Source organism: Antedon bifida, chromosome 7 (genome assembly GCF_963402885.1).
Source record: "Antedon bifida chromosome 7, ecAntBifi1.1, whole genome shotgun sequence".
NCBI classification, from domain to species: domain Eukaryota; kingdom Metazoa; phylum Echinodermata; class Crinoidea; order Comatulida; family Antedonidae; genus Antedon; species Antedon bifida.
Window position 1 is genome coordinate 4,098,886 of NC_136232.1, and position 24,490 is coordinate 4,123,375.

A 24,490-nucleotide genomic window follows, 5' to 3' on the forward strand; every position below is an offset into this window, starting at 1 on the left:
TTTACTCGGCCCTAGGCAGAGAAACCGACCCCAATTTTGAATGATAATACACGTCTGGTTAAAAACCAGCTTTGCGTTAAAGCCAATTCATTTTTATGAATGGTATATATATAATTTAGAACTGATTAGATTAATTGTATAGAAAATTGTCTTGCGGAACGTTATTTTGTTCAGTTCATCCTTGGCTTACTCACCACAAAACCGCTCTACTGTACAAAAGGTGTTAGGATTGAATTTTAGTGAGATTCGTATGTTATTTGTATACAGTAAGGAGGTAAGTTAAAATGCATATGTAATTAGAAAAATGTATAAATATGCCTACAAACTAAGTTCTTCTATTTTATTGTTAGCATATCGTGATTTAATGGTTTTACATACTGTATCTGTTTTATTTTAGATGCGTCATATTTTCAAAAAGTCATGAGGAAATTAGTGAGCATGAAGACAATCTGTAAAGCGCTCTTCTTTGCACTGGTTTTGTATACAGCTTATGTATGAAACTATTATTATTTTACTTATTTTTTAGACAAAATATGTTATCCAGATTTAGCGTAATTTATAACACAATGACATCAGGCCTATCAACTGTTAGGCATAATATCTAGATCTTCCAGATCTACTAATAGGCCTACTGATATCTGAGTTTTCTAGACACCCCGTACTATAGGTTCTATTGTAGGCCTACTGACTGGGCTATTTGCGATTAGCCTGAAGAATGCAAATGTTAATTTAAGGACTGCCGAATGTAATCACTACAATAAACTGTAATTTCAAAATTTATACCGTAGTATATATAATACTTATTATTATTTACATTTCAGATTATGACATTACGTTATGTTGTTCAACCTCCAGTAACGTTTGCATTGATTCCAAGTTGTAGGCCTAAAAGTTACGAACTGGTAGGCATATGAAAGTTTAGTCACCATATGACTCAGCGCAAGGATACAGCGCAATCACAAGCCATCATTTGTTGCGTAGCGTCTTAGTGGGAACCTAGCTTTAGCTCTTATCATTACGTTGCAACGCGTTGGTTTGAAGATTTTGATATTTCTCGAAAATAGAAAAGAGATTTTATTTTTCATATTTTTTTACATACATATTTTTAAGCAACATCTTGTTTTGGTAGGATATAGACAGATGCCCTTTTCACTCGACTCGAGCTCTGTGTATTCAGTTACGGTGAGCTATCATATGGGAGCTTCAAAGTGTTGGGAGAACTGAGCAGTGAAAATGGATCATCTGCTTTTTTTGGTTATCTTAGGATATTTGATGGATTATTTTTATGTATAAAGCGCTTAGAAACATTGTATTAGGCGCGATATCAATCAATCAATTTCTTTTATTTCAGAAATTTCATCCATATCAACAAACTTAGGCCTACAAACAGAAAAAGAAAATTCGCAAACTATAAGCTTAAATAGACTTCTCCATCTACAATACATTTTTTAGTTATGGAGAAAATGTTTGCAAATACTGTACCAAGCAACAAGAATATTACAACTAAAAAGACTACCATTATTATTACTATTAGTAGTACAGTATTGGTATTATTAGTAATAATATTATTAGGCCTATTATTATTATTATTATTATTATTATTATTATTATTGTTGTTGTTGTTATTATTGTTTTAATATAGGTTCTTGCAACAACAAATTACCGCGTTGAAAATGAAAAACAACAGATTACTAAGGTATGTTGCTATTTATTTTTTGGAGGAGTAAAAAACAATTAACCATACACATGACCTCGCTCTTCAAATAAAACTATGAATACATTTTATAATCCTTTTTTTTGTCAATAAACAAAAAATATAATATTTTTGCAATATCTGCAGCAGACCTACTATACTGATGTGTTCTAATTTATGTGGAACAATGACTTTTTAGTTAATATATTTATGTTTTTTGTGACCCTTAACATTAGGGCCTAAATGCGTTCAATTAAGAGTGACATTTGTCTAAACCTAAAAATAAAAACAAAATACAGTTAACATTTTCTAAAATAATAGAGAGAAGGGGTATTAATATTTATTTTGATTTCAAATAATAAAATCTATAATCTTCTTTATTTAAACAGTATAGAACATCAATAATATATAATAATATAAATATCAAAAGGTAAAATAATAATTTCGTTGAAAATTGATTTAGATTAAGAGAGATTACAGTTTAAAATAACCAGCGAATTACTTTTTCAAGTTAATTTTATTCAAACAAAACAACACAATGCGGTATAGTGCCGGGGGATTTTTTTGGACCATATTTAATGAGGGTGATCCATCCAGCAATTGCTGATCATTAGGGACCCTCAGAGGTTCACAAGACAAACAAGGTGCTCTACATAAACAAAGTCTTATTACAAGTCTTTGGGAATGAAGTTGTAATTATTATAAAAATCCTGACATGTGACGGGACTTGAACCCAGGACCCTTGGAGTGGTAGCAAAGCATCATAACCACCAAGCCACAACCCCACTCCGTTGTTTCTGGATTCTGATTTCTCCACGAAAATGAAATTTAAAATAAAAAACACCAACATTAACACGAGAAAGTTGTAGAAATCGCATCTAATTACCCGGACAGGTTACTATTTTACAGAAAACCCATAGGCCTAAAGCTATTGGAATTACAAATTCGTCAAACACAAGGTATTATGTTAAGCATTCTGGTCAATCTGTCAACGCCGGTAGCTACTTCAGTGTGATTATTGAAGCTAGAGACATCAACAACAGTCATTTCCGAAAAGGAGGAGATTTTTGGTATGCAACTATAAGAAATAAGGTAGTAGGCCTAAATGTAGCAGGCAAGATAACTGATTTTGATAACGGTACTTATGAGGCTACGTTTTTTGCTGCACAGTCAGGTGAATATGATGTTGAAATTACATTGGTACATCCGTCTAAAACCACTGATTTTATTGAAAATGTACTTTGGCCGATGGAAGACAGAGTCGTATGGAATGGTAATTTCACATCGAACGACAATAAAACATACGAAATAAAAAAGTGTAAACTTAAAGTGCATGCTGACTACAAAAATGCATGCGTTTATAGTTTTCCACTGGCGTTGGGAACAACCGAACTTGTATGTGATAAACCGAACGAGAAAGTGTTTACATGTGATTCATTGACGTCACTTAAGTCCAAGAATACCTACATTGAAAGACATTTTTCTTATTTATTCTCTGACAATTCTGCCCTCTTTCAAAAGTAAGTTCGTTCATTTGTTGATTTACCATAAACAAAAGCCTCATTGACAAGCCTACAAATGCAATAACATAATGCGAATACATAGAGATGAAAATGAGTAGTGTTAGGCCTATAACAAATCTATATATCATATATAGATATGTGCATTATATTTTCTGTTCAAATGGCTTTTGAATAGTAGGATGACTTGTTAGCGCAAGACTATAATTGCACTACTATTTCTTCTCCATGAAAACAACACACAAAACAAAACCAATATCCGTAAATCTTCTAATCTTTGATTGTTTTTTATGGTGGGATACTATTAGAAGAGGGGTTACTATTAGAGTAGTGGGTTACTATTACTAATCTTAAATTAGGCACCTGAAAATAGTAACCCACCACCAACTTTTCCGGTCAGCAACTAATAGCAAAAAAACAAGTTTGGTTGAACTTTATATTCATTTTATAAACTCAAAAACACTCAATCCTCCCCCACTCCCGAGATCAAAATGCATTATCTCCTTATTTTCAAAATACGGCTGCCATAAACGACCAGTCTTTATAATGGAAAGTGTTTGTGACTCTAATAGTAGCTCCTATGGGTTACTATTAGAGTAGTGGGTTATTATTATAGATTGACTTAATTATAAGGTGGGTTACTATTAGAAGGGGGTTACTATTAGAGTGTGGGTTACTATTAGAAGATTTACGGTAATTGCTATTTTAGATCCAAAAACTTGGAAAATGCAAGTTTTACCATTAATTATAAAAAATAATAGGCCTACCTGCTTTTAATGTTTTGGCTTAGGCTATAATGTTTGTAATAAAGTGATTTTATGTAAACATTGTCTCTCTATAGGTCTGTAACGTATGTTAGGATTTTGAATGGTCCTCTAAAAATAAACATCACAGGTAAATGTTGCACTTTTTTTACTCAAATCCTTATTTACAATTGCATCACACTGGGCTATTATTAAGACGGAATTTCAAAGTTTTAGACCGTTACAAATTCAAATTCAAAATTTATTAACATTCACCTTAACATCAAGGTATGGTTAAGCAACAACATTTACAAAAATGAACATAGATATAAAAGAAAAAGTGCAATGCAATGGTACAAGTAATTTATATGGTGAAAGATGAAGGCTATATATTTTCATGAAGCAAAGCCGAGTAAAAATATAAAACTTTTTCATCACGTAGGCCTAATCTTTTTCGTGTTTATTTTTCAGCCAATGACTTTTTTATTTAAAGATGTATTGTCCTCTGAAAAAATAATTCTTAACATTTTTTTGTTGAATATGTCATTTTAATTTCACATAATAGTTATCCACTTTGACCAAAAATTGGATCATAAAAAAATTATTTACCTGAAAAAGTGTGATTAACTTTATTAAAACTATATATCATATTTAAACTTTGGATTATTTTATCAATATTCTAATTGTATAGGCCTAATATAATTATGCAAAATGGGTGAAAACATGTATGTAAATAAAACCAGTGTAATACTCTATTATTTAATTCGCGCCTAGTGGAAAACAGGCTAAAAGCCGATTTTCCTCTATGCAAATTTTTCAGCTTCAGCTTATACACATGCGTATTCATGTTTCCATCTTCCAAATCCCTCTCTACGCATGTGTATAAGCTGACGCTTTCGATTCGCTAGAATAACTTTTTGTTTCCCAGAAACTTCTGAAAACATAGTGTATCACCTACCAGAATGCAAAGCAGATCTACCAGCTACAATTAGTGATGGTTTTTGGATGAAAAATTCTTGGACGTCACTACGGTGTAAGTCAAAGCAGTGGTCAATGGCGGAAATAAGACAATGCGTAAAGGGGAAACAACTTTACTTCTTTGGAGACTCCACAACAAGGCAATGGAATGGTGGCTTACTTGATCTTCTAGGTCTTCAAAAAAGCAACATGACAAAATATCCTAACCCTAAGAAAACTTACCATTCAAGTGATGTTGTTAATCTAACATTTCATTTCCATCCATTCACACTAGGAGTAAGTAATAGTCCATACCGCATTGGTAGATGGGAATATGAGATCATGGACAACCTGGACACTAGGATTTGTAATTATATTATTATGATCAGTCCATGGGCCCATTATACACAGTGGGTAAAAGAACGGTATATAGAGAGACTTTACCTCTTGCGTCAAACAGTTCTGAGATTACGAAAGCGTTGTCCTAATACAGTTTTTGTTATCAAAACGCCAAAACCTCGGAATCACGATACAGGAACTTCTCTCCTTTATGCCGGTGATAAGTTGATTTACGATATTCGTAGTTTCTTTCTTGATGTATTTAAAGATATTGGTATTCATATTATTGACGTATGGGATATGAATTTGGCGCACCCATCTAAATCAAAAATCCACATGCCGATGAGAATTATTTATCAAGAGTTATATCTATTTCTTTCCCATGTTTGCAAAGTAGAATAGAATTTTCTTTTACAATTCCAGGCAATTCTGCCTGCCTTTATTAGGCAACTACAACTATTTTACTGTAGTGAAATACAAATAACAATTTTGAAAGATTAACGTAAGAATAATTTACATTTGTTAGTAACTTGTGTGAGCGATTACGCCAATAATAAGGGCTCATAAAGGTTTCCCTTTCAGTCCCATAAGGCGGACATACAAGGCAAAAGTGATACTCCTCTCACAGATTTCCTTATCTTATCGTTCTAATTAATTAATTAAATTACAGTATATCACCGGGCGATTTAGAATTTATGTTATATGCCTATGTTAATTAAATTTCAGTATATCACCGGGCGGTTTAGAATTTATGTTCTATACCTATGTTAATTAAATTTCAGTATATCACGGGGCGGTTTAGAATTAATGTTCTATGTCCAATGTGTTTTTATATATTAGTTTATATATATGTTTATATATAAATAAAATAACAGCAGAAAACTTGGTTACTTCATTGTTTTAATCGCTACAAATCTGTTTCGTATGACCAGCATCTAGCTGGCCGCACTCATCAGGCGAAATATGTTTTATATTTCGCCTGATGAGTGCGGCCAGCTAGATGGTGGTCATACGAAACAGATTTGTAGCGATTAAAACAATGAAGTAACCAAGTTTTCTGCTGTTATTTTATTTATTTATGCTCTACCTTGGTATTGAGCACTCTATCCTCACTCTAACGGTCTGATACTTTCAACCTAAATATGTTTATATATATGTATATATATTGTCTGCAGATTGGATATATTTGTATATATATATTTTGTATTTTATTTTCGTTTTGTGCTATTTGTTATTTGTTTTCTATGACAATACTGTAACGTACGGTGAGAGTCAATAAATAATTGAATTGTTGGCGGTCGCGCATACGTCATAGACTTTAACATAACATTTAAATTGTGTTATGAATACTTAATAGAATGTTTAATAATCAGATATAGAAGCATTGACTGCGTGAGTCACTTTGTGACCGGGAATTACCTCTCCATACATCGTTTTTCAAAAAGTGCCATAAGGAATAAACGTTCATTCATAAACGTTATACCTGAATAATGTCTTAGTGTTTAGTGTAATATAGTAATTAAATAGTAACAAATCTTAACCCGTTAGCGTTGAACATAAGGAGTGTAATGTTAAATGGTTCTAGCGAAAATAATGTAAACAAAAAATAGCACGATCCTGCCAGGACTCGAACCTGGAATCACCTGATTCGAAGTCAGATGCCTTATCCGTTGGGCCACAGGACCACCCAATACATAATCTTTACTAGTGACTGAATCTCAACCCACTAGCGTTGAACATGAGGAGTATAATGTTAAATGGTTCTCGCGAAAATAATGTAAACAAAAAAATAGCACGATCCTGCCAGGACTCGAACCTGGAATCCCCTGATTCGTAGTCAGATGCCTTATCCATTGGGCCACAGGACCACCTATTACATACTTCTTGCTGGTGAATGAATTTTAACCCGTTGGCGTTGAACATGAGAAGTATAACGCTTAATGGTTCTCGCGGAAATATTGTTTTAAAAAAAATGCACGATCCTGCCAGGACTCGAACCTGGAATCCCCTGATTCGTAGTCAGATGCCTTATCCATTGGGCCACAGGACTACCTAATACATACTTCTTGCTGGTGAATGAATTTTAACCCGTTGGCGTTGAACATGAAGAGTGCAATGTTAAATGGTTCTCGCGGAAAAAATGTAAACAAAAAGAATAGCCCGATCCTGCCAGGACTCGAACCTAGAATCCCCTGATTCGTAGTCAGGTGCCTTATCCATTGGGCCACAGGACCACCTAATACATACTTCTTGCTGGTGAATGAATCTTAACCCACTAGCGTTGAACATAAAGAGTTCAATGATAAATGGGTCTCGTGGAAATATTGTAAACAAAAAAGTCACGATCCTGCCAGGACTCGAACCTGGAATCCCCTGATTCGTAGTCAGATGCCTTATCCATTGGGCCACAGGACCACCCCTACATAATTCTTGCTGGTGAATGAATCTTAACCCGACAAGTTGGCGTTGAACATGAGGAGTGGAATGTTAAATGGTTCTCGCGGAAATAATGTAAACAAACAAAATAGCACGATCCTGCCAGGACTCGAACCTGGAATCCCCTGATTCGTAGTCAGATGCCTTATCCATTGGGCCACAGGACCACCTAATACATACTTCTTGCTGGTGAATTAATCTTAACCCGACAAGTTGGCGTTGAACATGAGGAGTGGAATGTTAAATGGTTCTCGCGGAAATAATGTAAACAAAAAAAGTCACGATCCTGCCAGGACTCGAACCTGGAATCCCCTGATTCGTAGTCAGATGCCTTATCCATTGGGCCACAGGACCACCCCTACATACTTCTTGCTGGTAAATTAATCTTAACCCGTTGGCGTTGAACATGAGGAGTATAATGTTAAATGGTTCTCGCGGAAATAATGTAAACAAACAAAATAGCACGATCCTGCCAGGACTCGAACCTGGAATCCCCTGATTCGTAGTCAGATGCCTTATCCATTGGGCCACAGGACCACCTAATACATACTTCTTGCTGGTGAATTAATCTTAACCCGACAAGTTGGCGTTGAACATGAGGAGTGGAATGTTAAATGGTTCTCGCGGAAATAATGTAAACAAAAAAAGTCACGATCCTGCCAGGACTCGAACCTGGAATCCCCTGATTCGTAGTCAGATGCCTTATCCATTGGGCCACAGGACCACCCCTACATACTTCTTGCTGGTAAATTAATCTTAACCCGTTGGCGTTGAACATGAGGAGTATAATGTTAAATGGTTCTCGCGGAAATATTGTAAACAAAAAAAGCACGATCCTGCCAGGACTCGAACCTGGAATCCCCTGATTCGTAGTCAGATGCCTTATCTATTGGACCACAGGACCACCTAATACATACTTCTTGCTGGTGAATTAATCTTAACCCGTTGGCGTTGAACATGAGGAGTATAATGTTAAATGGTTCTCGCGGAAATATTGTGAACAAAAAAAGCACGATCCTGCCAGGACTCGAACCTGGAATCCCCTGATTCGTAGTCAGATGCCTTATCCATTGGGCCACAGGACCACCTATTACATACTTCTTGCTGGTGAATGAATATTAACCCAGCGATGAACATGAGGAGTATAATGTTACATGGTTCTCGAGGAAATATTGTAAACAAAAAAAGAACGATCCTACCAGGACTCGAACCTGGAATCCCCTGATTCGAAGTCAGATGCCTTATCCATTGGGCCTCAGGACCACCTAATACATACTTCTTGCTGGTGAATTAATCTTAATCCGTTGCCGTTGAACATGAGGAGTATAATGTTAAATAGTTCTCGCGGAAATATTGTTAACAAAAAAAGCACGATCCTGCCAGGACTCGAACCTGAAATCCCCTGAATCGTAGTCAGATGCCTTATCCTTTGGGCCACAGGACTACCTATTACATACTTCTTGTTGGTGAATGAATTTTAACCCGTTGGCGTTCAACATGAAGAGTATAATGTTAAATAGTTCTCGCGGAAATATTGTAAACAAAAAAAAGCACGATCCTGCCAGGGCTCGAACCTGGAATCCCCTGATTCGAAGTCAGATGCCTTATCCATTGAGCCACAGGACCACCTAATACATACTTCTTGCTGGCGAACGAATATTAACCCAGCGATGAACATGAGGCGTATAATGTTACATGGTTCTCGCGGAAATATTGTAAACAAAAAAGCACGATCCTGCCAGGACTCGAACCTGGAATCCCCTGATTCGAAGTCAGATGCCTTATCCATTGGGCCACAGGACCACCTAATACATACTTCTTGCTGGTGAACGAATATTAACCCAGCGATGAACATGAGGAGTATAATGTTACATGGTTCTCGCGGAAATTGTAAACAAAAAAAGCACGATCCTGCCAGGACTCGAACCTGGAATCCCCTGATTCGTAGTCAGATGCCTTATCCATTGGGCCACAGGACCACTCAATACATAAATTTTACTGGTGACCGACTATTACTACTAGAGTTGAACGCGAGGAGTGGAATTTTAAATGGTTCTCGCAAAAATATGTAAACATAAAAATAGCACGATCCTGCCAGGACTCGAACGTGGAATCCCCTGATTCGTAGTCAGATGCCTTATCCATTGGGCCACAGGACCACCTAATACATACTTCTTGCTGGTGACCGAATCTTAACCCACTAGCGTTCAACATGAGGCGTATAATGTTACATGGTTCTCGCGGAAATATTGTAAACAAAAAAGCACGATCCTGCCAGGACTCGAACCTGGAATCCCCTGATTCGAAGTCAGATGCCTTATCCATTGGGCCACAGGACCACCTAATACATACTTCTTGCTGGTGAACGAATATTAACCCAGCGATGAACATGAGGAGTATAATGTTACATGGTTCTCGCGGAAATTGTAAACAAAAAAAGCACGATCCTGCCAGGACTCGAACCTGGAATCCCCTGATTCGTAGTCAGATGCCTTATCCATTGGGCCACAGGACCACTCAATACATAAATTTTACTGGTGACCGACTATTACTACTAGAGTTGAACGCGAGGAGTGGAATTTTAAATGGTTCTCGCAAAAATATGTAAACATAAAAATAGCACGATCCTGCCAGGACTCGAACGTGGAATCCCCTGATTCGTAGTCAGATGCCTTATCCATTGGGCCACAGGACCACCTAATACATACTTCTTGCTGGTGACCGAATCTTAACCCACTAGCGTTCAACATGAGGCGTATAATGTTACATGGTTCTCGCGGAAATATTGTAAACAAAAAAGCACGATCCTGCCAGGACTCGAACCTGGAATCCCCTGATTCGAAGTCAGATGCCTTATCCATTGGGCCACAGGACCACCTAATACATACTTCTTGCTGGTGAACGAATATTAACCCAGCGATGAACATGAGGAGTATAATGTTACATGGTTCTCGCGGAAATTGTAAACAAAAAAAGCACGATCCTGCCAGGACTCGAACCTGGAATCCCCTGATTCGTAGTCAGATGCCTTATCCATTGGGCCACAGGACCACTCAATACATAAATTTTACTGGTGACCGACTATTACTACTAGAGTTGAACGCGAGGAGTGGAATTTTAAATGGTTCTCGCAAAAATATGTAAACAAAAAAATAGCACGATCCTGCCAGGACTCGAACATGGAATCCCCTGATTCGTAGTCAGATGCCTTATCCATTGGGCCACAGGACCACCTAATACATACTTCTTGCTGGTGACCGAATCTTAACCCACTAGCGTTGAACATAAGGAGTTCAATGATAAATGGTTCTCGCGGAAATATTGTAAACAAAAAAAGTCACGATGCTGCCAGGACTCGAACCTGGAATCCTCTGATTCGTAGTCAGATGCCTTATCCATTGGGCCACAGGACCATCCAATACATACTTCTTGCTGGTGAACGAATATTAACCCAGCGATGAACATGAGGAGTATAATGTTACATGGTTCTCGCGGAAATTGTAAACAAAAAAAGCACGATCCTGTCAGATGCCTTATCCATTGGGCCACAGGACCACCTATTACATACTTCTTGCTGGTGAATGAATCTTAACCCGTTGCCGTTGAACATGAGGAGTATAATGTTAAATGGTTCTCGCGGAAATAATGTAAACAAACAAAATAGCACGCTCCTGCCAGGACTCGAACCTGGAATCCCCTGATTCGTAGTCAGATGCCTTATCCATTGGGCCACAGGACCACCTAATACATACTTCTTGCTGGTGAATTAATCTTAACCCGTTGGCGTTGAACATGAGGAGTATAATGTTAAATGGTTCTCGCGGAAATAATGTAAACAAAAAAAGCACGATCCTGCCAGGACTCGAACCTGGAATCCCCTGATTCGTAGTCAGATGCCTTATCCATTGGGCCACAGGACCACCTAATACATACTTCTTGCTGGTGAATGAATTTTAACCCGTTGGCGTTGAACATGAGGATTATATAATTTTAAATGGTTCTCGCGGAAATAATGTAAACAAAAAAAGCACGATCCTGCCGGAACTCGACTCGAATGCAATGTTAAATGGTTCTCGTGGAAATAATGTAAGCAAAAGAAAGCACGATCCTGCCAGGACTCGAACCTGGAATCCCCTGATTCGTAGTCAGATGCCTTATCCATTGGGCCACAGGACCACCCCTACATACTTCTTGCTGGTGAATGAATCTTAACCCGACAAGTTGGCGTTGAACATGAGGAGTGGAATGTTAAATGGTTCTCGCGGAAATAATGTAAACAAACAAAATAGCACGATCCTGCCAGGCCTCGAACCTGGAATCCTCTGATTCGTAGTCAGATGCCTTATCCATTGGGCCACAGGACCACCTAATACATACTTCTTGCTGGTGAATTAATCTTAACTCGTTGGCGTTGAACATGAGGAGTATAATGTTAAATGGTTCTCGCGGAAATAATGTAAACAAAAAGCACGATCCTACCAGGACTCGAACCTGGAATCCCCTGATTCGTAGTCAGATGCCTTATCCATTGGGCCACAGGACCACCTAATACATACTTCTTGCTGGTGAATTAATCTTAACCCGTTGGCGTTGAACATGAGGAGTATATATTTTTAAATGGTTCTCGCGGAAATAATGTAAACAAAAAAAGCACGATCCTGCCGGAACTCGACTCGAATGCAATGTTAAATGGTTCTCGTGGAAATAATGTAAACAAAAGAAAGCACGATCCTGTCAGGTCTCGAACCTGGAATCTCCTGATTCGTAAGATGACTTATCCATTGGTCCACAGGACATACATAGGCCTATACTTCTTGCTGGTGAACGAATCTTAACCCGTTGGCGTTAAACATGAGGAGTGCAAATAATGTAAAAGAACAAAATTAGAGGGCGGTACAGCACAGTTGCTGTCAGAGCCATATATAGAGAGAGTTACGACTTCGAATGGATTAGAAGCCATGTTTGTGTCCAACTATTCCTATGTAGCGTATGGAGTTGAGTCTTTTGTTTTGAAAATGTATAACGTTCAAAAGGCTTTAATTATCGAATTTAATATCAAAACAATCAATTTGATTAAAGGTTTTTGTTAAAATAATAAAAAATTTATAAAGTTACTGCGAACATGATTTAAAACAACAAAAATAGCAATTTCGGAACGGCTCTGGTTGTGCGCTCCATGCACGCTCTACGCGTGCGCGTTTAGTTTGTACAGCGATTCTCTATAGTAATGCATTGTTTTTACATTTTGTTGTTTAAAATCATGTTCGCAGTAACTTTATGATTTCGTTATTATCTTAACAAAAACCTTTAAACAAATTGATTGTTTTGATATTAAATTCGATATTTAAAGCCTTGTGAATGTTATACATTTTCGAAGCAAATGACTCGACTCCATACGCTACATAGGCATAGTTGGACACAAACATGGCCGGCGTGCACACCACGTGACTTTCTAAAATCCGTGAACGCAATGCCGTAACTCTCTCTATATATGGCTCTGGTTGCTGTACCGCCCTCTATCAGTTGAAAGAGGACGTGATCGATAGAATTTTCATCACCATCACACAACAACAGGTCGAGGAGGAGCATCGTCTCGCGGCGAAACGAGTGTAAAAACGTAACTTAGGCTAGGCCTAGCCTATAGAAAGCGATTTTTTTAAATGTTCTATCTCTATGGCACTTCAGACCTAGCCTAGTTAATCCAGGTATTTATATAATGTATTTTTTTAAATTGAAATGGTATATTTCATTTTATTATCTCAATCAGACTTTTTGACCAGGCCTAGGCCTAGGCCTAGCTACTAGTAGGCCCATACATACATAGGCCTAGGCCTACTCAAACTGGTTCACCGGCCTACTAACTAGGCCTAGCCTAGGTAGACCCATAAACCACAACACACACAGTTATCCTTGCTAGCTATGCTAGGCCTATTTATTACTACTAAAAACTTACCATACCAGCCACCAGGACGATTTGGCCCACCTTTGTTTGGACGATTTGGCCAACTATTGGGCCGAAACATCCCGCTTTTAGTTTTACTTTTTAGACCAAACCAATGATTGTGAATTATAAATAAATAAATTTGACAAATTTATAATAAAATGGTGTGAGTCGTCCCAGCCAGGCTGTCCAGGACAAATTGTACATTAAAATCATCAGTAATTCTAGGCTACATTACAGTATACTCCAAATACCAATGGAAATTTTATAAATTATTGTGTTTTTATTTACAGTATTTTTCATTATCATTATGAAGTCAAGTGAGATTTTACTGTAGCTAGAAGTGGGAATTCTGTTGTTACCAAAATGAAACACAAAGGAATTGTTCAGAGTGCCTAGTAAAAGAATAAAAGTTTTCTGTTCCTTTTTATTCAGGTTTATTTTAGCAACTGACTATTTATGAGCTCAAGTATGAACAAATCCGACTCGTCATCTAAAATGCAGTCGTTAGTGAGTTACGCAGGAGACTCTGATGCAGATTCGGATGAAGAGAAGGGTGGCGGAAATAAAGGAGTGACAAGTAAGTTATATAAATACTAATAGATACTCTGCTACAACTGAAGATTTAGTCATGCATGAATAATGAAACTTTCTTGCAAATTTTTTCACATCTGCATAAATTGTTACAAGTTGTAACCAGGTTTGATCTCCTGATTTATTAAACTTTTTAATACATGCAAACACGAACAATGAGAAATTTTGAGAGAAAGCATACATGTATACATGCTATTTTATTATTACTATGATTGGTCAGTTTAATACCAGGGCAATACATGCACACAAAGTAACAATTCGGGACATCTCAGAACAAAGCCTATCAGCGGTTTGTTTTTCAGAAAATTCCAGAAAACTGTCACACTATGCAAAAAGTTGTTACTTTTTGTAGGGTGAAAAGGGTACAGTATTAGTCAACATCTTTTTTAGGTCCAAATACCTTGTACACTTTAGATGATAATAACTTCCTTTTGATTGGTCAAATTACAGTGAAATATAAAAGGTAGTTAAAAAAATACATTGGAAGCAGTTTGCTTTCTTCCTAAAAATTAGGATACAGATTGTTTGGATCATAAAGAAGTTTCAATAAAAATATGACTGTATACAGTTATGAGCTCACTGGCTAAACCCAGGGGCCCCGGAGCTTATGGCAGGCATTGAAATATGTCGAAAAAATGCTATAAATGCCCGAGGCCTCCAGCGTTGGAGGGCCACTTAGAGTTCCTAAACCAGGGGGCTCTGCATTACGCTACTGACTGTATAACTTTTTATCAGGATTAGTTTCCTATGTTGGAGAAGATGAAGCGGGGGACTTGAACCAATCAAGAAATACATCAGTAGCTGAAGGAGAAGTTAAAGAAAGTATTCAAGATGAAGATGTTCTTATTATGGGAGAAATAGGAGAAGTTGATGAAACATTTACTACAGAGGATAACGAAGATGATGAGGTAGTATAAGTGTGATTTAAGGCTCTTTTCAGGTTCACGTCAGATTGCGTGTACATCATTGGTGAATTTTTGCTTTGATGACGCGCCACACGGCTACGCAAAAATAATTCTGCACATGCTCGGAAACGCATAAGTAGAATGATCTTTTTACTTGATTGGTGCGTAGCGTTGTCATGAAAAAAAAACATTGAAATTTTATTTGTGTCATATGTCTGAGCAAGGAAAATATTAGTAGAATCCGCCTGTTACAACACCGACCTCAGGTCCAATGTAAACACTCAAGATTTAGGTAACTGTACAACATTACAATACAAGAACCAATGATTTTGACCTTTAATTCAAATCACCAATGAAATTGATTTCTGTATGTCAGTGTTCCTTCCAGTGACCTTCAGTTTTTAAAGACATATGTTCAAAATGGATTTCGATTTAATCTTAATTTTTTCTTAATTTTAGCATAACACATCAGGGTCAAAATGGTCAGAGAGTGTAAGACATTTGTCAATAGAAGAAATACAACTTCCCCCAGAGCCTACTGGAAGGTGTTCCAAACATTTACAGGCAAGTATCAAACTAGTGAGATGTACCCAAATATGGTAGTGATGTATGCCCAAATATAGTAGTGATATGCCCAAATATGGTAGTGAATGGTCAATAGTTATTCAACTCTGTAGTCTATATTACTAAATGTTAAAAATTGGCACAATGTAAATGGTGGTCGGAAAATTTAAGGTGTGGTCAGCACTGACCTTACTAGTATGATCAGGCAAGTATGAAAATTACCACTTAGTAACCTTACTAACCAGGTCGGGCAAGTGTGTAAGGTTATTTGCCACTCTGTGACCTCACTAACCAGATTGAACAAGTGTGTAAGGTTATTTACAACTTGGTGACCTCTCTCACAGTGTGGTACAATTGTGAAATTTTATTTGCTACTCAGTGACCTTTCTAACAGGGTCAGATAAATATGACAGGTTATTTGCCACTCAGTGACCTGTTTAATAGGGTCCGGCAAGTATGAAAGGAATTTGCAATTAAGTGATTTCTTCTGTTTGTTCGATGTAAACTTTTTTTTTATTTTAGGACAAAATAGCAGGTTATCTTAAGAGGCAGTTTGATCTCAATTCAATGATCCAAAATAGGAAAGATTTTCGCAACCCAAGGTAAACATTAATACAAAAATAATTACCATTTAGGGTGTCTTTCTTCTGATTGGCCCCAAGTAATTATTAATTTTTTTTTTTTAATCCATCAAGTACTGTTAAGCTACATTTACACTTGTTTAATGGAACGGAAGCTGGCACCGTTCAATTCTGTATACAATGTTCCATTGTTTAACAAAACGACGCTGTCTTCCATTCCGTAAAATAGAACAAGTGTGAATGTAGCTTTACTCTACTAGTGTGTTTGGTTATCTTGTGTATAGTGTGCCAAGAGTTTGTTTTTATTTCTGTTAAAACTTGCGTGCTGGGTCCAGTGGTGGTATTCACCAATCAGATACTTTCCTTAAATTTTAAATATTACTAGTAGTATTCAATTCAGAAAAATATTTAAGTTAGATGTGAACGATGATATGATTTTGGTCGATAAGTTTAAATATTTTTTCTTTAACAGCATTTTTTACCGTATCATGATTTTATTAGGCGTCCTTGTGCTCTGTAATGGCAACTTAAAATTTTTCATTTTTTTTTTTTCAATGTAGCATATATGAAAAATTGATTTCGTACATGGGGATTGATGAATTAGGTAGCAACTACCCAGATGATGTGTACGACCCACATGGATGGACAGACGATTCTTATTATGAAAGTTTAGGTATTTCTAACACAATTTCTTCACAATGTACATGCTATTCTTCCCAAGCACCATAAAAGAAGATCAGAAATGTGTTAATACGCTATTAGTTTGGCAAATTTGAGAGACCGTCTTGTCTGACAAAAAACGATTTCATAATGGCCATACAAATTCAATAATTTTATATAAACAGACAGGTTGTGATTGTTGAGTTGCTTACTCAACCCCCTGTCCAAATAAATTGACAAAAGAACATTAAAATATATATAACACAGGACTTGAAATTTAATTTTATATCAGCTAGCAAACCTAGTTCTAACAGTTTTAATAAAAATAAATACGAAACCCAACCAGCAAGTCTGTGTTTGCTTTGGCCTCTAGCTTACAGCCAAATTGCGTGTTACTGCATATAAAACAAATATTTACTTTCATCGGAGCATGGTAAAAAATATAGCCCTGATCTGGAGACTTACTATATCCCTTGACTTCATCTCGGGATATAGTATAGTCTCTAGATCACCTTGGGCTATAGTTTTAACCATGCCCCTCAGCCCAGTAAATATTTGTTTATGTCATAAAACAAATGGTTAATTAATGTTACCTTATTCCAGCCAAAGTACAAAAAGAAGATATGGCAAAACGTGAAAAAGAACGAAAAACAAAAGTTGAATTTGTAACTGGTACGGTAAAGAAACCAACCGGCTCGTCGACAACAGGACTAGCGGTTCCCCTGGCAACAGTAAATACTGTTGGTAAGAGATTGTGATTGTTGCTCATATTTTTGTTTTTAGGATTGTACCAATATAGCGAACATCGCAAACAGCATCTGAATTTAAATGTTTATCATTTTGATGCATTGTGTACGCATTGTGGGGACAAATGTTGTTAGCTTTAATACAACAGCATACATACAATATTTGTTGTGCCTTCTATTATTCTCAAGTTGCATTAAATACATACATGGACTTAAATGTTCCACTTTTCAACTACATGATTCTCCCCTATAAGGCTCATGTCAGTGCAGCTACCATGCTTGTCTCAACAGATGTACTATGTTTTTTAAAGTGCACACAAGCATTTTTGTATCCTGAGACTACGGTTTATAGTCCTTATCCAAGAAGATTCATTCTACCACCAGAACCATGAAGGTGGTGGTTATATCGTAATAAATATCTGGACAACTACCCCTTTATGACATTTACACAAGCATCCCCTCCCATTTCCCCTGGATAGCTGCTCTTAATTGATTATACCGAGAACATAGGCTGATAAGATAGGGGTCAAATTTAAATCTGAATTTTTTAAATTTAAATTACCTTTCCTTTTGTAGATGACCAATCAAAGAAAAGAAAAAGCAAGTGGGATGTTGGGGCAACAGGGGTCGCTGTTGCAGTGCCAAGGCTAGCATTCACTGCAGGTTCAGTTAATACAAATAAGACCGTCATTTCTTCTATTGGGACATTAAAGAAACCACGCTTAGACAATTGATTACACATAATAGACACCAAAATACAGTAGAACCTCTATTAAGGGGACACATTTCGAACATGACAATGTGTCTTGAATAGATGCATCAGCCATAGTTTTAAAACATATACAGTATTTCCACGCTTTCGTATTACGGGAAGGCTTACAGGTTCACTAATAACATTTTGTTATTTTCTAGCCGAATCAGAATGATGTAGTTTCGGAATATTTTGTGACAATGTATAAAACTCGTTTAAGCATGAATTCCTCATATTACGTACGTATGCTTCAAAGTTTAAATCCGCGCGAATAACTTAGCATAACTGAAAGAATGGAACAAATGGCTTTGACAAGCAGGTTCACGAATTAATGCTCTAACCTGAGAAGGCATCTTTGACCCTTTCTTTTTATCCGATTTTTTAAGATTTCCACAGAAAATTAAATCAAGTTTAAAACAATTTTTGTATATTTTCAGACGAGTAATATTCTACTACTTTCTGAAGTATGTCTATAAACATTTTTTCTAAACCATATCTTTCTTCAATTGTCTGTAATGCTGATTGTCTTAGAATAGTGATATTCTACTACTTCTGATGTATTACGTCTATGACAGTTTTTTTCTAAAACCATATCTTCCTATTGTCTGTAATGACAGTAACTAACATTGATTGTCTTTGCCTACTGATATCTAACACTACGGAAGGTATAACATTTCTTCCCATAACAGTTTCTGTTACAGAGTGCAGTCATTGTGTCTGTGGATGTTGTGGCGAAATCTAGCAAACTCATCTAGCATTATAGCTGGCATAAATCTGAAAACCCAATTGCCATGCATATTTCCCTATATTCAGCATATTCTAGCTATTGGTTGGAAAAGTCTAGAGAATATTGTGTATAGCATCGGCTGGCATAATTTTTTATTTCCTTTCAATCATAGCCATCTTGTGTGTGGGCGAGTCAAAACTTGATTAATAGGAAATAGTACTGCGCTCTGAGCTTATGATTTCCAAGAATGCTGTTACAGTTGAAAAGCAATTACATGTCCGAGAAGAATGGGGGTTTTGTTTAGCGTTCAAATTAAGTTAAAAACAAATGTTTTATATACTATAGATTTCAAAATACACTAGGCCTATTAACACTCCGATTTGGAAAAAGTAAAATTATCTTTTTTATTATCGTCATCTATAATATCATTCCTTACCTTCTTGCATTTTCATTCTCTCTTATTTGTCCAATTTGAATTATAATTAGGTTTTCAATATTTATTGATGTCATATCTTCATTTAGTTGTCCTAATCTTATTTCAATGAATTCACAAATTTATTTTGTAAGTTTCTTCAAATTATTTTAACATATTAAACATAAAACTCCGTTAAGTAGGCATATTATTAAAAGCTTTTTAATGGTTTAACTCGCCGATTTGACTCCCTAACCATAAGGTAATATAATTAAAATGAAATTATCCCAAAAGTATAGTTTATTCCTTGATTACTCTTCAGTTTGAAGTAAATAAGTATCATGTTAAAGGAAAGTAATGTAATTAAATATAAACATTATAAACATATGCTATATACAGACGTAAAGTCAAAATACATGAGTAACATGTTTATTGGCCGATCACAATATATATAAAGCTATTCGACGATATTCTCAGTAGAGTGACAGACTTCCTCTTATAGCGGTTTGGGCGCTCATCAAAAGGTGGCTAAACTCTGTTTAAAGAAAACGATTGCCATTTAATACACAGTATGACGTTTTCAAAACGTGACGTGTTATTGGTAACAGTCTTGTTTTCATGCCAATATGTGGAATCCAGTGAAGGTAAGTTACCAGAGTATTATCATCAGATGGTACAGTACATCTAGGCGTATTTATAAAGACTGGTAAGAGCGATAATGATATAGGCTGGTATTTATAAAGATCACGATAGTTACCAACCAGTTTATTTTAACTTATGGAATGGACTTTTCCATGAGCAAAATTAAATATTGATCATTACTAGACACAGAACCGTAAGCTGGATTGATTTTAGGTAGCAAACTTTAAGCTCAAGTCGTTATTATGACATCTTACAGAATGTATGCTTCTTCGGCCTCTACTTGATATGCATAATTATAATAGAACAATTCCTGCCGTATTAGCAACACAGAGTAACTGCATTTCATAATAATTATGTTGTTTATGTTTATTAATCCACTCAGATTTAATGTCAGAAATCACAATTGATTACATAAGTTGGTGTTATCCTTGCAATGAAAATACATTATTCAGCTTTAACGAAGTCAAATGTTACTGTGATGACAAATGCATCATCTATGGAGACTGTTGCAAGAAAAAGTACGACACATTTAACAAAACACAAATTAAAGAAACTATTATGTCCACCGCTACTTGCCAACATATATCATACATTGACTACTATATTATTGGAAGTTGCGATTCATCTTGGAACAATGAGTACATACGGAATCTTTGCGAAACTGCAACTGGAGACATATTAAACATTCTTCCAGTTTTTGACTCGAACGGAGACCACTATAGAAACATATACTGTGCTGTTTGTAATGGTGTTCCTAAGGAGGACATGACCATGTGGAGTGTAAGAGAACACGACATGAGACGATTTCAGTGCGTTGTACCTGACGATATATCAAGCGATTTACGTCCCAGACGCTGTAGACCTCAAGGAATCGGTTATTGTGGTCATACCTCAAATAAATCCGAAAAATGTCCTGGATACTTTGCAACTGTAAAGCATAAAACTTATTCATCTACCTTTGTAAATGATCAGTATTATAACAATCCAGAATGTGCTGCTTGTAATAAATTGAAATTGGATGTTAGAAAATGTACTTTCACCGATGTTTACATGCCACCACACCCGCCTGCTCTTATTTTTGGTGGTTTACCTGGACTATTTTCTTATGGAGTTCCAGTGTCCGCATTGCCTAACAAATGCAGAGGTGGTGAAGTATTTGATAAGTATAGAGACATTTGTGTCCTCATATTCTGTGTTGAAGGATATAAACTATTCCAAGACCAATGTGTGTCTGTCATGTGCGAGATCTGGAAACTACAATTTAAGGTAAATGCCAAAATCTCTCAGAATTACACATCCTATGATACATTTTCGTGCATTCTTTCGAATCTTCAAAACATTAGTGGATCAAGAGAATCATACTCAGTGTCTTCTGAAATATATAGCCGGCCTCTCAGCAGTCAACTCCAACAACTCTTATTTGAATTACTTAGTTATAGAGATTACTCATTGTTGCGCAGTGATCTCTCAGAAGTTTTTCCACCAAACAAGTCTGGGCTCTGCGATGTAGCATCAGTACAAGTTAATCAATTCTGTTCAAACATTGCTAAACCAGAAAACTGCAGTTCGGTTGGAATCAACATTGATACAAATGTGTTTCCAGTAAACGTTGAAAAACAGAAAATGCTATACATAAACCAATCGAACTCCTACCATTCGATGGATACTTCCTTGTTTAGTCATCATTACACACAACACCAAAATGGATTTAATTCGACTACTTTATTGATTCCATGTTTACAAAACATGTTCGACCTCAGCCTAAAATGTCTGTACATTATTGCTAATTTAACAGATTACTTATCAGTAAATAATACTTTACAACACAAAGATACACACGTTGTGTATACAGTTAAAAGCTATAAAGTTGTAGACAATGACACTGTTAAAATTTGCTTGACATCTGTGGAAAATGAAGCAAACAGAGTTTCGTATGATGTTCAAACAATTCTAAGCGTTGTAGGATGTATTCTCTCACTTATAGCACTTGCTTTGACTTTTATTGTGTACGCTTTGCTACCTTCACTTAGAACTTTACCAGGAAAGTCTATCATGAGTCTTACTGTTGCTTTGTTTGCTGCCCAATTTATCCTAACATTCGGAGCAGGCCAAACTAATAACTCAATTTTCTGCACACTTATCGCAGTTGCAATGCATTTTTTTTGGTTGCCATCTTTCTGTTGGATGAGTGTGTTAGCGTATGACGTTAGTAAAACTTTTACTAACGCTCACAATCGTAATTTAGAGGACGACAGAAAGAATTTTACAAAATACTCTGTTACAGCATGGGGAACACCTTTTGTAATAGTCGCAATATGTTTTGTCTTGTCGTTGAATGTGAATAGTTTGGACTTCGATTACGGGTCGCCTTATGTCTGCTGGATAACCAATAATGTGGCTAGTCTTATTATCTTTGGAGGCCCTGTTTTATCAGCCGTGTGTCTGAATATGTTTTTCTTTGCATGGATGGTACGTGGCGTCAGAGGCACAATGAAGACTTCTACTACGTTACGGAGAAGTGTATCAACTGCACACACGTGTTCGGAACTGAAAATATATTTAAAGGTTAGTTTTCAATTGTTTCTTTTACATGACAACGAATAAAGACAAAAAAGTAATAATATAATATAACTTGTATTACCGTGTGCTATCCCCTTTGTATTGCTTGTTATAGGCCTACATTGTGTGTAGAATTTTTCAGCCTTTGGCCACCTTCTGTTTGTATGGATGAATGAATAAATAAACCTGAATATAACGATATTATCGGTATCTATTCAAACTTTACTTTCATCACACAGAAGACAACGCATGTTGAGAGTTTTGTTTCATTAAACTATACTAAAATTGTATACACCAAATGTTCCTAATCCCTCTCAATAATTGTTTACTAAAACTTGTCACAGTTTGATAGATATCTCTCAAAAATTGCCAATGAAAGACATGTAAGCAGTCGCTACAGCTAAGTCACGTGAATGTATTAATAAACATAGATTTCTTATAAAATCGTAGGTTGATCAGTTTTAAGAAAAAAAATAACATGAAACATACTTTAGGCTAAACTATTACATATAATTATTGCAATGTATGATCCCACTGAAATGTATTTCTCGCACCTGACATATAATAAGGAGTATTTTTTAAAGAAAACTTTATTATTATACCATGCCCTAGTAAATAATCATTCTGGTGTTTTTTTATTACAGATAACTTCCTTGATGGGATTTTCGTGGATCTTTGGTTTCGTCGCAACATTTGCCGGAACCGAATTTCTTTGGTACATTTTTATCGTTCTGTGTTCACTACAGGGTGTTTTTATTTTTATGTCGTTTGTTTGTAATGCTCGTGTTTACGGCCTACTGTGTGAAAAATATCAAATTCATCGTCAGCCTCAAAGTAGTAGCAGCCTAGCTACGAATCAGAGCACAACAATGTCAGCATAGCTTATATTATTTTGTAAATATATTGCTTATATTGTTCACAACAATGGTTAGTTAATAGATAAACTTTCATATGCCTACAACGGAAAAAAGTAGTTCAGTCATGTCAGATAAGTCAGAAAGATACCCCAAAAATATAACATTAAATATGGATGAGAAAAAACATTACATAAACTTTTTTTAAATAAGAGAAAACAAAGCAACAATTTCTATTGGATCACTTATGATGTTGTTATCTGGTCTTATGCAATATATATTTAACGTTCATCATAATATCTAGATGGTAAATATTCTTGTATTCTTAAATTTTGCAGTTGTAGATGTAGTTTTAATGTCTAAATGGATTGAATTCCGTAATTTAGCTCCATAGTATATATTTAATAGAGTTCTTTATTATCAAATTATTTGTACATTTAGGTAGAAGATAATCATTTGAATTGCGTTTGTCAACATAGCTACCATCATAACTTATATTTTTCACCATAGGTTATATTTATGGCAAAGGATTATTACCAACAGGAAATTAATCACTGTCCTGTCAGATACTGTAGGTGGTTCTGACGTACACGTGGGCTATTTTGTGAACCAGTTCACCAGGGTAATCCACTATTTATATTCGTCCCAACTGATGAACGAACTGTGCACACAGGACACACGGCTGATAGTCTTTATCCGAGTTCTACCACCTCAGAACTAGTAGCAAGTCGGCCTCTTAACACCGATTCTCATGGGCTTCTTTTTAGGCAGAGTAAACGGCGCCTTTGCCTTAACCGCTCGAATATCATATGTTACCATAGCTTAGCCACAGTACCTTACACATAGTTATTATTAATTTTTCGCCA

At 36.1% G+C, this 24,490-nt stretch overlaps 3 protein-coding genes and 28 non-coding genes across 31 annotated transcripts; 3 read left to right on the forward strand and 28 right to left on the reverse strand.

The window, feature by feature from the left end:
* The first annotated feature begins 134 nt into the window (after positions 1-134).
* LOC144847843 (NXPE family member 4-like) lies at positions 135-6,067 on the forward strand. Its single transcript, XM_078704380.1, has 7 exons — positions 135-274; positions 398-492; positions 822-902; positions 1,643-1,691; positions 2,601-3,213; positions 4,055-4,107; positions 4,885-6,067. The coding sequence occupies exons 2-7, from the start codon at positions 421-423 to the stop codon at positions 5,652-5,654; spliced, it is 1,638 nt and encodes a 545-aa protein (XP_078560506.1). The 5' UTR covers positions 135-274; positions 398-420; the 3' UTR covers positions 5,655-6,067.
* A 797-nt stretch (positions 6,068-6,864) lies between these two features.
* Positions 6,865-6,937, reverse strand: Trnar-ucg (transfer RNA arginine (anticodon UCG)). Its single transcript has one exon. It is a non-coding gene; the product is annotated as a tRNA-Arg (tRNA).
* A 110-nt stretch (positions 6,938-7,047) lies between these two features.
* On the reverse strand, positions 7,048-7,120 carry Trnar-acg (transfer RNA arginine (anticodon ACG)). The gene has a single exon. It is a non-coding gene; the product is annotated as a tRNA-Arg (tRNA).
* A 109-nt stretch (positions 7,121-7,229) lies between these two features.
* Positions 7,230-7,302, reverse strand: Trnar-acg (transfer RNA arginine (anticodon ACG)). Its single transcript has one exon. It is a non-coding gene; the product is annotated as a tRNA-Arg (tRNA).
* A 111-nt stretch (positions 7,303-7,413) lies between these two features.
* On the reverse strand, positions 7,414-7,486 carry Trnar-acg (transfer RNA arginine (anticodon ACG)). The gene has a single exon. It is a non-coding gene; the product is annotated as a tRNA-Arg (tRNA).
* A 108-nt stretch (positions 7,487-7,594) lies between these two features.
* On the reverse strand, positions 7,595-7,667 carry Trnar-acg (transfer RNA arginine (anticodon ACG)). The gene has a single exon. It is a non-coding gene; the product is annotated as a tRNA-Arg (tRNA).
* A 115-nt stretch (positions 7,668-7,782) lies between these two features.
* Trnar-acg (transfer RNA arginine (anticodon ACG)) lies at positions 7,783-7,855 on the reverse strand. The gene has a single exon. It is a non-coding gene; the product is annotated as a tRNA-Arg (tRNA).
* A 114-nt stretch (positions 7,856-7,969) lies between these two features.
* On the reverse strand, positions 7,970-8,042 carry Trnar-acg (transfer RNA arginine (anticodon ACG)). Its single transcript has one exon. It is a non-coding gene; the product is annotated as a tRNA-Arg (tRNA).
* Positions 8,043-8,152: 110 nt separating this feature from the next.
* On the reverse strand, positions 8,153-8,225 carry Trnar-acg (transfer RNA arginine (anticodon ACG)). The gene has a single exon. It is a non-coding gene; the product is annotated as a tRNA-Arg (tRNA).
* A 114-nt stretch (positions 8,226-8,339) lies between these two features.
* On the reverse strand, positions 8,340-8,412 carry Trnar-acg (transfer RNA arginine (anticodon ACG)). Its single transcript has one exon. It is a non-coding gene; the product is annotated as a tRNA-Arg (tRNA).
* A 107-nt stretch (positions 8,413-8,519) lies between these two features.
* Trnar-acg (transfer RNA arginine (anticodon ACG)) lies at positions 8,520-8,592 on the reverse strand. Its single transcript has one exon. It is a non-coding gene; the product is annotated as a tRNA-Arg (tRNA).
* A 108-nt stretch (positions 8,593-8,700) lies between these two features.
* Positions 8,701-8,773, reverse strand: Trnar-acg (transfer RNA arginine (anticodon ACG)). The gene has a single exon. It is a non-coding gene; the product is annotated as a tRNA-Arg (tRNA).
* Positions 8,774-8,878: 105 nt separating this feature from the next.
* Trnar-ucg (transfer RNA arginine (anticodon UCG)) lies at positions 8,879-8,951 on the reverse strand. Its single transcript has one exon. It is a non-coding gene; the product is annotated as a tRNA-Arg (tRNA).
* Positions 8,952-9,241: 290 nt separating this feature from the next.
* Trnar-ucg (transfer RNA arginine (anticodon UCG)) lies at positions 9,242-9,314 on the reverse strand. Its single transcript has one exon. It is a non-coding gene; the product is annotated as a tRNA-Arg (tRNA).
* Positions 9,315-9,418: 104 nt separating this feature from the next.
* Trnar-ucg (transfer RNA arginine (anticodon UCG)) lies at positions 9,419-9,491 on the reverse strand. The gene has a single exon. It is a non-coding gene; the product is annotated as a tRNA-Arg (tRNA).
* A 103-nt stretch (positions 9,492-9,594) lies between these two features.
* On the reverse strand, positions 9,595-9,667 carry Trnar-acg (transfer RNA arginine (anticodon ACG)). Its single transcript has one exon. It is a non-coding gene; the product is annotated as a tRNA-Arg (tRNA).
* Positions 9,668-9,774: 107 nt separating this feature from the next.
* Trnar-acg (transfer RNA arginine (anticodon ACG)) lies at positions 9,775-9,847 on the reverse strand. The gene has a single exon. It is a non-coding gene; the product is annotated as a tRNA-Arg (tRNA).
* Positions 9,848-9,954: 107 nt separating this feature from the next.
* On the reverse strand, positions 9,955-10,027 carry Trnar-ucg (transfer RNA arginine (anticodon UCG)). The gene has a single exon. It is a non-coding gene; the product is annotated as a tRNA-Arg (tRNA).
* A 103-nt stretch (positions 10,028-10,130) lies between these two features.
* On the reverse strand, positions 10,131-10,203 carry Trnar-acg (transfer RNA arginine (anticodon ACG)). Its single transcript has one exon. It is a non-coding gene; the product is annotated as a tRNA-Arg (tRNA).
* A 107-nt stretch (positions 10,204-10,310) lies between these two features.
* Positions 10,311-10,383, reverse strand: Trnar-acg (transfer RNA arginine (anticodon ACG)). The gene has a single exon. It is a non-coding gene; the product is annotated as a tRNA-Arg (tRNA).
* Positions 10,384-10,490: 107 nt separating this feature from the next.
* On the reverse strand, positions 10,491-10,563 carry Trnar-ucg (transfer RNA arginine (anticodon UCG)). The gene has a single exon. It is a non-coding gene; the product is annotated as a tRNA-Arg (tRNA).
* A 103-nt stretch (positions 10,564-10,666) lies between these two features.
* On the reverse strand, positions 10,667-10,739 carry Trnar-acg (transfer RNA arginine (anticodon ACG)). Its single transcript has one exon. It is a non-coding gene; the product is annotated as a tRNA-Arg (tRNA).
* Positions 10,740-10,846: 107 nt separating this feature from the next.
* Trnar-acg (transfer RNA arginine (anticodon ACG)) lies at positions 10,847-10,919 on the reverse strand. Its single transcript has one exon. It is a non-coding gene; the product is annotated as a tRNA-Arg (tRNA).
* Positions 10,920-11,028: 109 nt separating this feature from the next.
* Trnar-acg (transfer RNA arginine (anticodon ACG)) lies at positions 11,029-11,101 on the reverse strand. Its single transcript has one exon. It is a non-coding gene; the product is annotated as a tRNA-Arg (tRNA).
* A 253-nt stretch (positions 11,102-11,354) lies between these two features.
* On the reverse strand, positions 11,355-11,427 carry Trnar-acg (transfer RNA arginine (anticodon ACG)). Its single transcript has one exon. It is a non-coding gene; the product is annotated as a tRNA-Arg (tRNA).
* A 108-nt stretch (positions 11,428-11,535) lies between these two features.
* Trnar-acg (transfer RNA arginine (anticodon ACG)) lies at positions 11,536-11,608 on the reverse strand. Its single transcript has one exon. It is a non-coding gene; the product is annotated as a tRNA-Arg (tRNA).
* Positions 11,609-11,791: 183 nt separating this feature from the next.
* On the reverse strand, positions 11,792-11,864 carry Trnar-acg (transfer RNA arginine (anticodon ACG)). The gene has a single exon. It is a non-coding gene; the product is annotated as a tRNA-Arg (tRNA).
* Positions 11,865-11,979: 115 nt separating this feature from the next.
* On the reverse strand, positions 11,980-12,052 carry Trnar-acg (transfer RNA arginine (anticodon ACG)). Its single transcript has one exon. It is a non-coding gene; the product is annotated as a tRNA-Arg (tRNA).
* Positions 12,053-12,158: 106 nt separating this feature from the next.
* Positions 12,159-12,231, reverse strand: Trnar-acg (transfer RNA arginine (anticodon ACG)). Its single transcript has one exon. It is a non-coding gene; the product is annotated as a tRNA-Arg (tRNA).
* Positions 12,232-13,236: 1,005 nt separating this feature from the next.
* Positions 13,237-18,923, forward strand: LOC144847754 (SAP30-binding protein-like). Its single transcript, XM_078704263.1, has 8 exons — positions 13,237-13,393; positions 14,065-14,209; positions 14,959-15,131; positions 15,588-15,692; positions 16,215-16,294; positions 16,834-16,946; positions 17,537-17,677; positions 18,256-18,923. Exons 2-8 carry the CDS (start codon positions 14,089-14,091, stop codon positions 18,411-18,413), a joined length of 891 nt encoding a protein of 296 aa, XP_078560389.1. The 5' UTR covers positions 13,237-13,393; positions 14,065-14,088; the 3' UTR covers positions 18,414-18,923.
* A 3,246-nt stretch (positions 18,924-22,169) lies between these two features.
* Positions 22,170-23,720, forward strand: LOC144848134 (latrophilin receptor-like protein A). The gene is made up of 2 exons (XM_078704829.1): positions 22,170-22,776; positions 23,415-23,720. Exons 1-2 carry the CDS (start codon positions 22,264-22,266, stop codon positions 23,649-23,651), a joined length of 750 nt encoding a protein of 249 aa, XP_078560955.1. The 5' UTR covers positions 22,170-22,263; the 3' UTR covers positions 23,652-23,720.
* The last annotated feature ends 770 nt before the right edge of the window (positions 23,721-24,490 follow it).

Coding starts and splice junctions, on each gene's coding strand:
- LOC144847843 (XM_078704380.1), top strand. CDS start 421: ATGAGGAAATTAGTGAGCATGAAGACAATCTGTAAAGCGCTCTTCTTT. Junction 493..821: donor TGGTTTTGTATACAGCTTAT/GTATGAAACTAT, acceptor TTTACATTTCAG/ATTATGACATTACGTTATGT. Junction 903..1,642: donor GGCCTAAAAGTTACGAACTG/GTAGGCATATGA, acceptor GTTTTAATATAG/GTTCTTGCAACAACAAATTA.
- LOC144848134 (XM_078704829.1), top strand. CDS start 22,264: ATGAGTCTTACTGTTGCTTTGTTTGCTGCCCAATTTATCCTAACATTC. Junction 22,777..23,414: donor AACTGAAAATATATTTAAAG/GTTAGTTTTCAA, acceptor TTTTTATTACAG/ATAACTTCCTTGATGGGATT.
- LOC144847754 (XM_078704263.1), top strand. CDS start 14,089: ATGAGCTCAAGTATGAACAAATCCGACTCGTCATCTAAAATGCAGTCG. Junction 14,210..14,958: donor CGGAAATAAAGGAGTGACAA/GTAAGTTATATA, acceptor ACTTTTTATCAG/GATTAGTTTCCTATGTTGGA. Junction 17,678..18,255: donor GGCAACAGTAAATACTGTTG/GTAAGAGATTGT, acceptor TTCCTTTTGTAG/ATGACCAATCAAAGAAAAGA.